General features: G+C 43.0%; 1 protein-coding gene across 1 annotated transcript; it reads right to left on the reverse strand.

Moving 5' to 3' along the window:
* Window positions 1-33: 33 nt before the first annotated feature.
* Window positions 34-10,944, reverse strand: LOC115129652 (eIF5-mimic protein 2-A-like). Its single transcript, XM_029660253.2, has 12 exons — window positions 10,828-10,944; window positions 9,992-10,065; window positions 9,709-9,885; window positions 9,376-9,470; window positions 9,205-9,270; window positions 8,913-9,048; window positions 8,509-8,618; window positions 3,288-3,458; window positions 1,997-2,143; window positions 1,241-1,379; window positions 923-1,045; window positions 34-814 (listed from the first exon to the last, which is right to left on the reverse strand). The coding sequence occupies exons 2-12, from the start codon at window positions 10,053-10,055 to the stop codon at window positions 783-785; spliced, it is 1,260 nt and encodes a 419-aa protein (XP_029516113.1). The 5' UTR covers window positions 10,056-10,065; window positions 10,828-10,944; the 3' UTR covers window positions 34-782.
* Between the last annotated feature and the right edge of the window lie 56 nt (window positions 10,945-11,000).

The following is an 11,000-nucleotide window of genomic DNA, read 5'->3' on the forward strand; positions in this document are numbered from 1 at the left end:
CATACAAGAAATGTATACCATAAATAATCAGAATAAGAATTTTAGTCATCTTTATTTCTTTAAAAAATAATTGGTTTAATCAGATTAAAGAAATTAACCAATATTACTTAGCTGGCATTGCATCTTCCAGAGAGGATGTCAGTCAGGTCAAGAGGTGGTTCTACCAAGATGAGTCACTGCACAACGTTCATCCGATCACCAATTCAACTGTTTATTACAGGTTTGTCCAAAAGGCCAAGGTCAGGAAAGGAGCTAACATGAGGATAGGGCTACCGGGTAAAACCTTTGGCGAGAAGGCAATGACTTGTCATTTTAGGGTGCCTTTAAGTCACATAGCAAGAAGGCGCACTGCTGCAATATTAACAGTTACAGCAGTATCAGGGATATCAGACTGGATGCAGCAACATCAATAGAGTATCTTAATCAAGTGGAATGTTCCATTTCCAAAACACAGAAGGCATAATAGTAATACTAATAAAAGGGGGTCATTTCTGCTTCTTCCCAAACAAATCAACACCTCATTTGTTAATCTTATGATTGAGGTTTTAATTCACAATACGTGTGAACCATTAAGGGTAAGTTTAAAACAAAATGTAATAAGGAGTGTACCGTTCACGCCACAGCCCTCGAGTTAAAACGTAAATGTTGAAGTTGGAGAGGGGTGAAAGAAAACAGAAGGTAAAATAAGAAAACAGGACTGGGAGAGACTAGCACTTCAGTAACAAAAACATTCTACTGCTCCTACTGTGCTGTTTAAAATGCACATGTGGAGGGTTGAGTTCTCAGTTCTCTTCCTCGTCCTCGGACTCAGACTCTGGAAGACAGAAAAGAGTCCAGTCAAATCAGAACATTACAATTTACAGCAACATGAATATTAAGATCATTTTCAAAAAGGTAACTATTAAACACTGTTTCTTTTTACCTTCCTCTGCATTCTTCAGCCACTCAACAAATTTCTTCATCTGCTCGAGGAAAACACTCTTTCCTTTAGCAACGTGGGCCTCTGCGTACCATTTAACAATGGCCTCTTCACTCAAAACATCCGCTGTGTTGGGAGAAGGCGAAACACGGAACATTAGAATGTTCAGATCAAAGGTAATGAGTGCACACCATATAGGGCACACCATGGTACCTAAACAACATGTCACATGAGAGCCATTGTGCCCCCCCACACACAGGTTGTATCCCAAATGGCACCCTATTCCCTTTATAGTGCACTACTTTCAACCAGGGCCCACACCTTTGTAGAGGAGCACCACAATCTTCTGGAAGGCCTTCATGAAGTGGATGTTGTCATAGCAGTACTCCTGGATTTTCACCAGCAGGATGATCTCAGAGGCTCCCTGGGAGGTGAATGCCTTCAGGAGAGGACTGTATTGCTGTGGAGAAGAGAGAAAGATGGGGGGTTAGGGTACAGGAGGGTTAGAGACTCCTTGGGAGGTGAACACCGTCAGGAGAGGACTATTGCTGTGGTGGAGAGGATCAAATTAGTTCCCATTCATCCAATCTGTTTTTATTAATAGGCAAGTCAATTAAGAACAGATTCAATTTTAGTTGCAATGACACAATGTCAGGGGCAAGCAAAGCAGCAATATAAGCACCTACATTTGAGTCATTTAGCAGATGCTCTTATCCAGAGCAATTAGGGTTAAGTGCCTTTCTTAAGGGCATATCAACAGTATTTTCACCTAGTCGTCTTGCGGATTTGAACCAGCAAACTTCCAGTTATTGGCCCAACACTCTTAAATTGCTATACATGGAGGGAGGGGGGCACAAGGTGGTTGACTGGACTAAAACCAGCCAACTAAAACCTAATCATGCTCCAATCTGGCCTATATTAGTACCGCTCCACCCTCCTCTTCCAATACTATACAGTTCCAAAAAAACGCTAATCTGAAGTTAATTTAGCAGCAACTAATTTAACCTTCATCTAGGTTTGTCTCATTGATAAATCTTTTTGGCAAGAGACCGGTTCAAGACCGCAGAAGACATTTACCTTCAAGTGTTTGATAGATTGTTCGCAGACCAGCTCTTCCTTCTTGTTCCATTCCACACAGCTCATGACACTAGACCACACGATGCCGATCATCAGTTGTTCAGAGATGTTGGTCTTCTTCATCTCCTCCCTGACGTAGGCAATTATCTAAACACAGCAGGGAACACCTCAATGAACAATGCCCAGCTATCAAGCATATATACACCGAACAAAAATATAAAAACGCAACATGTAAAGTGTTGGTCCCATGTTTCATGAGCCAGAAATAAAAAATCCCAGATATTCTCCAAACGCACCAAAAACATTCATTTGTTTACTTCCCTGTTAGTGAGCATTTCTCCTTTGCCAATGTAATCCAGCTACCTGACAGGTGTGGGCATATCAAGAAGCTGATTAAACATTAGACAGGTGCACCATGTGCTGAGGACAAAAGGCCACTAAGATGTGCAGTTGTGTCACACAACGTCCCAGTTGTCTCAAGTTGAGGGAGCGTGCAATTCACATGCAGACTAGAGGAAGGTCCACCAGAGCTGTTGCCAGAGAATTTAAAATTAATTTCCCTACCATAAGTAATTTTAAAGAATTTTGCAGTACTTCCAGCCTCACTAACACAGACCATGTGAGCCCAGAACCTCCACAACCGGCTTCTTCGCCTACGGGATCGGTAGAGACCAGCCACCCGGTACGTTGATGAAACTGAGGAGTTTCTCTGTCTATAATAAAGTAGTTTTGTGAAGAAGCACTCATTGTGATTGGCTGGGTCTGGCTCCCCATGGGTGTGCCTGGCTCCCAAGTGGGTGGGCTGATGCCCTCCCAGGGCCACCCATGGCTTCGCACCTAGTCATGTGAAATCCATAGATTAGCCTAAAATGTATTTCAATGAACTGTACAGTGCAAAACTGGTTACTAGACCATTTACTCAGTACTTTGTTGAAGCACCTTCAGTAGCGATTACAGCCTCTAGTCTTCTTGGATATTACACTACAATCATTGCATGCTAGGAATATGGGACCAAATACTAAATTGTTGACTACTTTAATACACAAGTGAATTTGTTTCAATACTTTGTCCCAAAAAAAAAAAACATGGGGACTATGTACAAAAAGTGCTGTAATTTCTCAAATGGTTCACCCGATCTATGAAAACACCATGAAATGAAAGCGGACAGTCTGCACTTGAATCTGTCATTGTAATTCAAATAACCAAGTGCTGCATGCAGTACAGAGTCAAAATAACACAAATGTGTCACTGTCCCAATATTTTGAACCCACTGTATAAGAATAAGTCTCACATCTTTGAAGTTGTCCCCACGGGCCATCATCTCTTGGAGCTCTTTCTGCAGCTCCTTACGGGACCCGATGGCCTCCTGGTTCCTGGCAAAGTCTGACAGCTCTTTCAGTCCCGCGTCAGTGAAGTACTTTGAAAAATGCTCACAGCTCCGCTTGTTGGCAGGAAAGAGTTCCTGTGACAGATATTGATACAAGTAATTAGTTACCATTCAATATTTATTTTGTTTTAAATCTAAAAGGCCTATATAAAAACTTAAGCTGGTTTAACAGACAATGTTTTTTAAACTATGACTAGTCTTGAAGGGATAGTTCACCCAAATTACAAAAGTATACTTGCTTCCTTACCCTGTAAGCAGTCTACGGATAAGGTATGACAGAAATCCATGCTTTGGTGAAGTATCCCTCGCACCATGCTAACGTTTCAGCATTAAAAAGTAATGGGACCGATTAGCATTCGTCGCACATGTCCAAATCATCCAAAAGTATCTAAAATTGATTGTGAAGCACAGTCACTTATAGATCATTTGAAAATGGTTTGAAATGTTAATATCGGTCCCATGACTAATGGGATGTGCCACAAATGCTAAAATGTTATCGTATGGAAACAGTTCCAGGGATACCAAAGCATAGACCGCATACAGCAGGTGTCAAACTCAGTCCATGGAGGGCCTAGTGCCTGCTGTTTTTTCCTTTAAATTAAGACCTAGACGAGCAGGCGAGGGGAGTGCCTTACTAATTAGTGACCTTAAAATCAATCAAGTACAATGACTGTCTGCGGGTGTCCGTGGAATTAGTATGACACGTGGCTTACAAATAACATTTTGTCACATGCGCCAAATACAACAGGTATAGAGACCTTACAGTGAAACGCTTACTTACAAACCCTTAACCAACAATGCAGTTAAGAAAATAACAAATAAAATAAATAATTAAAGGGCAGCAGTAAAATAACAATAATGAGGTTATATACAGGGGGTACCGGTACAGAGTCAATGTGCATGGGCACCGGTTAGTCGAGATAATATGTACATGTAGGTAGAGTTAAAGTGACTATGCATAGATAATAAGTAGCAGCAGCGTGGGGGGGCAAGGCAAATAGTCTGGGTGGTCATTTGATTAGATGTTCATGAGTCTTATGGTTTGGGGGGGGGGGGGGGGGGGTAGAAGCGGTTTAGAAGCCTGGGCCATACGCACTACCCTCCGTAGTGCCTTGTGGTTGGAGGCCGAGCAGTTGCCATACCAGGCAGTGACGCAACCAGTCAGAATGCTCTTGATGGTGCAGCTGTAGAACCTTTTGAGAATCTGAGGACCCATGCCAAATCTTTTCAGTCTCCTGAGGGGGAATAGAGTTTGTCGTGGCCTCTCCACAACTGTCTTGGTGTGCTTGGATCATGTTAGTTTGTTGGTGATGTGGATGTCAAGGAACTTGAAGCGCTCAACCTGCTCCACTACAGCCCTGTCAATGAGGGCGTGCTCAGTCCTTTTCCTATAGTCCACAATCATCTCCTTTGTCTTGATCATATTGAAGGAGAGGTTGTTGTCCTTGCACCACAAGGTCAGGTCTCTGACCTCCTCCCTATAGGCCGTCTCGTCGTTATCAGTGATCTGGCCTACCACAGTTGTGTCATCGGAAAACTTAATGGTGTTGGGAGTCGTGCCTGGACATGCAGTCATGAGTGAACAGGGAGTACAGGAGGGGACTGAGGATGTGTTGTCACCTACCCTTACCACTTGGGGGCGGCCCATCAGGAAGTCAAGGATCCAGTTGCAGAGGGAGGTGTTTAGTCCCAGGGTCCTTAGCTTAGTGATGAGCATTGATGGCACTATGGTGTTGAACACTGAACTGTAGTCAATGAATAGCATTCTCACATAGGTGTTCCTTTTGTCCAGGTGGAAAAGGGCAGTGTGGAGTGCAATAGAGATTGCATCATCTGTGGATCTGTTGATGCGGTATGCAAATTGGAGTGGGTTTAGGGTTTCTGGGATAATGGTGATGTGAGCCATGACCAGCTTTTCAAAGCACTTCATGGATACTAATGTGAGTGCTATGGGTCAGTAGTCATTTAGGCAGGTTACCTTAGTGTTCTTGGGCACAGGGACTATGGTGGTCTGCTTGAAACATGTTGGTATTACAGACTCAGACAGGGAGAGGTTGAAAATGTCAGTGAAGACACTTGCCAGTTGGTCAGCGCATGCTCGGAGAACACATCCTGGTAATCCGTTTGGCCCTGCGGCCTTGTAAATGTTGACCTGTTAAAGGTCTTACATCGACTGAGGAGAGAGTGATCAGTCATCCTGAACAGATGATGCTCTCATGCATGTTTCAGTGTCACTTTCCTCAAAGCGAAGTTATTTAGCTCGTCTGGTAGGCTCGTGTGACTGGGCAGCTCTCGGTTGTGCTTCCCTTTGTAGTATAATAGTTTTCAAGCCCTGCCACATCCGACAAGCGTTGTTGCAGTACGATTCGATCTTGGTCCTGTATCGATGCTTTGCCTGTTTGATGGTTCGTTGGAGGGCATAGCGGGATTTCTTATAAGCTTCAAGGTTAGTCCCACTCCTTGAATGCAGCAGCTCTACCGTTTACCTCAGTGATGATGTTGCCTGTAATCCATGGCTTCTGGTTGGGGTATGTACGTAGTCACTGTGGGGACGATGTCGTCGATGCACTTATTGATGAAGCCAGTGACCGATATGGTGTACTCATCAATGCAATTGGAAGAATGACAGAACATATTCCAGTCTGTGCAAGCAAAACAGTCCTGAAGTTTAGCATCTGCTTCTTCTGACCACTTTTTTATTGACTGGGTAACTGGTGGTTACTGTTTAAATGTTTGCTTGTAAGCAGGAATCAGGAGGATAGAATTCTCTCTCTCTGGTTGCACATTTAGCATGATGAAAGAAATTAGGCAAAACTGATTTGTTTCCCTGCGTTAAAGTCCCCGGCAGTAGGAGCACCGCCTCTGGATGAGCGTTTTTCTGTTTGCTTATGGGGTATACAGTTCATTGAATGCTGTCTTAGTGCCAGCATCGGTCTGTGGTGGTATGCAGGCTACGGAAAATACAGATGAAAACTCTAGGTAGATAGAGTATCTCATGATAAGCTGTAAACCACACTACCTCAGGCAAGCAAAACCTTGAGACTTCCTTAGATATCATGCACCAGCTGTTGTTTACAAATATACATAGACTACTACCTCTTAAAGCTAGGGGGCAGAATTTTCACTTCTGGATAAATAGCGTGCCCAATTTCAACTTCCTGCTACTCATGCCAAGAATATAAGATATACATATTATTTATATATTTGGATAGAAAACACTGAAGTTTCTAAAACGGTTTGAATCATGTCTGTGAGGAAAACAGAACTTATGTAGCAGGCAAAACCCCGAGGACTAACTGTTCAGATTTTCTCTCCCCTCTCTGTTTCCTGTATTGTCTTTGCCATGGGATATTTCTTAGGAACCTATTTTCAGTTCCTACCGCTTCCACTGGATGTCGCCAGTCTTTGACATTTGGTTGAGGTTATTCCTTTGTGCAATGAAGTAGGCCAACTCAGAACTGGGGACACTTGTGAGTTGCGCAATTCGTGAAAAGCAGCGCTGGTTTCTTTTCTTTCCTGTAATGTATAACCTTGTATTACAAAAGTAGTTTGAAATATTTTAGCAAAGTTTATAGGCAACTTTTGAAATATTTTGTAGTGACTGTTTTTGTATGCTGTTTTTTTTCTGGATCAAACGCTCTTTATAAATGGACATTTTGGATATATATGGACGGAATTAATCGAACAAAAGGACCAATTGTGATGTTTATGGGACATATTGGAGTGCCAACAAAAGAAGCTCGTCAAAGGTAATGCTTGTTTTATATTTTATTTCAGCGTTTTGTGTAGCACCTGCAGGGTTGTAATATACTAGCTCCTTTGTTCACTGCTGGTGCAGATTGTGCAGGCTATCAGATAATAGCTTCTTATGCTTTCGCCAAAAAGCATTTTTAAAATCTGACAAGTTGGCTGGATTCACAACGAGTGTAGCTTTAATTGAGTATCTTACACGTGTGATTTAACGAAAGTTTGAATTTTATAGCATTTTATTTGAATCTGGCTCTGCATTTCTCCTGGCAATTGGCCAGTTGAGACATTTGCGTCCCGCTTATCCTTAAGAGGTTTACATTTACATTTACATTTAAGTCATTTAGCAGACGCTCTTATCCAGAGCGACTTACAAATTGGTGCGTTCACCTTAAGACATCCAGTGGAACAGCCACTTTACAATAGTGCATCTAAATCTTTTAAGGGGGGTGAGAAGGATTACTTTATCCTATCCTAGGTATTCCTGAAAGAGGTGGGGTTTCAGGTGTCTCCGGAAGGTGGTGATTGACTCCGCTGTCCTGGCGTCGTGAGGGAGTTTGTTCCACCATTGGGGGGCCAGAGCAGCGAACAGTTTTGACTGGGCTGCGTGGGAACTGTACTTCCTCAGTGGTAGGGAGGCGAGCAGGCCAGAGGCGGATGAACGCAGTGCCCTTGTTTGGGTGTAGGGCCTGATCAGAGCCTGGTTTTCAGGTTTTAAGAGAGGCTGCTGTTCTATCCTGCCGATAGCTTGTATAACCCGCCAGCTTTATGTTACTCATGTCGTCATTCAGCCACGACTCTGTGAAACATAAGATATTACAGTTTAATGTCCCATTGGTAGAATATACATGCTTTTAGATCATCCCATTTATTTTCCAGTGATTGTACATTGGCTAATAGTACGGATGGCAAAGGCAGATTAGTCACTCGTCGCCGGATCCTCACAAGGCACCTCGATCTCCTTCCGCAAAACCTCTTTCTCCTGTGAATGACGGGGATGAGGGCCTGTTCGGGTGACTGGAGTAAATCCCTCTTGTCCGACTCATTAAAGAAAAATTCTTAGTCCAATTCAAGGGGAGTAATCGCTGTTTCTGATGTCCAGAAGCTCCTTTCGGTCATAAGAGACAGTAGCAGCAACATTATGCACAAAATAAGTTACAAACAATGCGGGGGAAAAACAATAGCACGGTTGGTTAAGAGCCAATAAAACGTCAGCCATCCTCTCCAGTGCCAATAAATGTTGTAAGAAATGTATATCATTTTGGAGAACTATCCCTTTCATCTGTGTTGAGGAAACCGCCCCTTACTCTTCTATATGTATTGGTATGCTTGGAAGGGGGGGGGGGGGGGTATATAAAGTAAGGAATTGTAGCTTTACCATCAGCCTGTTGTCCATGCTGACTTTGCGGAGAGCGACAGCAACAGCATTGATGTCCCTTTCGTAGATCCAGGACTTGAACAGTTTGACAGCAAAGGCTGCAGATACTCCTGCAAACAGTCATAAAGCAACAGTCAAAGCAGCAGGTACCCTGCAATGAACAGCACTCAAATCACTATTTTGTATGAACTAAAAACATGTTCATTTCAGAGACATTGGGTTCATACAATGTGCCTGAATACTGTGTCCATTTCAGAGACCATTTAACAAAAAGTTTCCAGTGAAGAGGGCCATGTTCATTTGGTGCCACCGTAACCAAACATTTGGGAAAAATTAAAATGAAAACAAGCAGCTCTTATTGGACAGGTCCAAGTAAAGATAGTGGTGGGCTGGCAGACACTCACCCTCTTTGACCACGTTCTCATTGAAGAGACTTCCAATGACGGCAGCTGATATGTTTCCATTGGCCAACAGAATGCCAGTGAGCATGGCCAGCTTGTTGCGCTCTGATTCAGTGAACCCTTTTAAAAACAGCAGCAACTGCGGAGTAGATAAAATAATGAGCCTGCAGGGTAAATGATTTAGTTCTTTGTTGTGAAAATAAAATATCCCATTCAAATAATCCATGCAGGTTCCATTGTGTGTAACATTCATCAGTGCCAACTGCCAAGCAGGAGTTCAAACCAACTGTCTCACCTTCTTGATCTCCTCCTCAAACCCTTTCTCCAGGTACTTGTAACGCCGGATCAGCTTGTTAAAAACCTACAGGTTCAAAACAAAGTAAGATGTGACACTGTGGTAAATGTGTTATTATACAGCATTGATATAGATACTTTGCAGTAATAAATTATTTCCACATCCTCTTACCTGAGCATATGCTTGCATTGTCTCAAGGTCCTCTTGTGCAGTGAAGAGGCAGAACTCTGTGCGGGTCAGGTCATCAGATATACTCCCTCCTGGGGCTGCAGACAGGTGAAGGGGGAGAAAGAGAGTGTCAGTGCGCTAATCTGGACAACAGCAGCTTTCCAAATGGAATGGAAACTGACATCCAACACTACACTTCCTCTAAAACTTCCCCAGAATCCTCTTTCCTCCTCAAAGCACATTGTAGAAGAAGGTCAGATGGGTGGGACTTTGGAAGGAGGCAAGGGATCCCTGAAAGCTACTGACTTTCAACACTACTTAAAGATCTGTACTCACCAAGCATTCCGCCAGCCACCAGGATGTCAAAGAGTGTTTCTGCATACCGGCGGTAGTCAAGCTTGGCGCCAGAGGCATCAAGGAATTTTGCAACAGCTTCCAAATCAGATCCAGTTTGATTCAAGCCTTGTACGATACTTTCTTGAAACTGAGTAGGGTCAAATCTCTCCTTTTCATCTGTTGAAAAACATGTCATAATTTCACCGCCGGTACCATGTTGACACAGCTAGGTGAACCAAACAAGTAGAGGCAAATTGGTCGACAATGAAGATGCCCAACTTACCTCTTTTCCTCGTTTTGAAACGCTGGCCGGTTAGCGTTGGCTTTTGCTGCTTTTGATTATTCATAAAAGACACTCTGGATGAGAAAAGTTTAACATTAACGTCTGATTGCGCACCGTCAAGATAATTAGTCAACATTAGCAGGCTATGTATAGCTAGTTGGGAACGTGCTCTGCCCAACAGGATTTCTGTAACGTTAGGCCCATGCGAGAGCTATGCTATGCCTTGTTCTGGCTATATTTTAGCTAATTAGTAAGCCACGCCTGGTAATTTGGAGAATTTTCAAAGTTGACATTGTAACCTGGCTTTGTCATGATGAATATAAAATACAATCAAAATTTAGTTAGGTGAAGTTAGTTAGCTAGCCTGCTTAGTTGCCCTCCAAGATGGTAGGCTTTAGTATGAGCACGGGGACCTTCCGGCAATGCGCCCGTTCAGACAGGCCTTGTTTGTTCGTGTGGCACCTGCGAAACTCCCATAGCAGCTAACTTTAGCTAACAAGCCACAATTTCCTGTAACGCTAACAAAACTTGGAACAAAGGACGTCGATATTCACGCCTGATTATCAAATATCATGGGCAACTAAGTGGCTCTACAGTGGGCAGATAAATAAAGCCTGTGTTTCAACGTGCCATATATACAAAGTCAGTTCTTCCGACATGATAGCCAACGTTATGTTAGCCATTTAGTTTGTTAGGTAGCGAAGTTGTGCTTGCTAGCTAACAATGAAGGAAAATAACTCTATATACAATACTTTCCTAGCTAGCCAATGTTAGTTTAAACAGACACGTGTAGATTACATTGTCAACCGAATGTGCAAAGTATGCAGGCCACCTACCGAAATGTATGCAGATAAAAAAACGGTTAGAGAAAGAACAAATTCAAAACACCCGAATTCAGTCCTATCGACCTAACAAAAATACCCTTTCCAGAACCAACTAGTGACAGGTTTTCGCAAGTACGCATGCGTATTTAAATATGGCTCTATGGTGTCACTTTATCTGGTCAGGG

Source organism: Oncorhynchus nerka, linkage group LG5 (genome assembly GCF_034236695.1).
Source record: "Oncorhynchus nerka isolate Pitt River linkage group LG5, Oner_Uvic_2.0, whole genome shotgun sequence".
Classification (NCBI taxonomy): Eukaryota; Metazoa; Chordata; class Actinopteri; order Salmoniformes; family Salmonidae; genus Oncorhynchus; species Oncorhynchus nerka.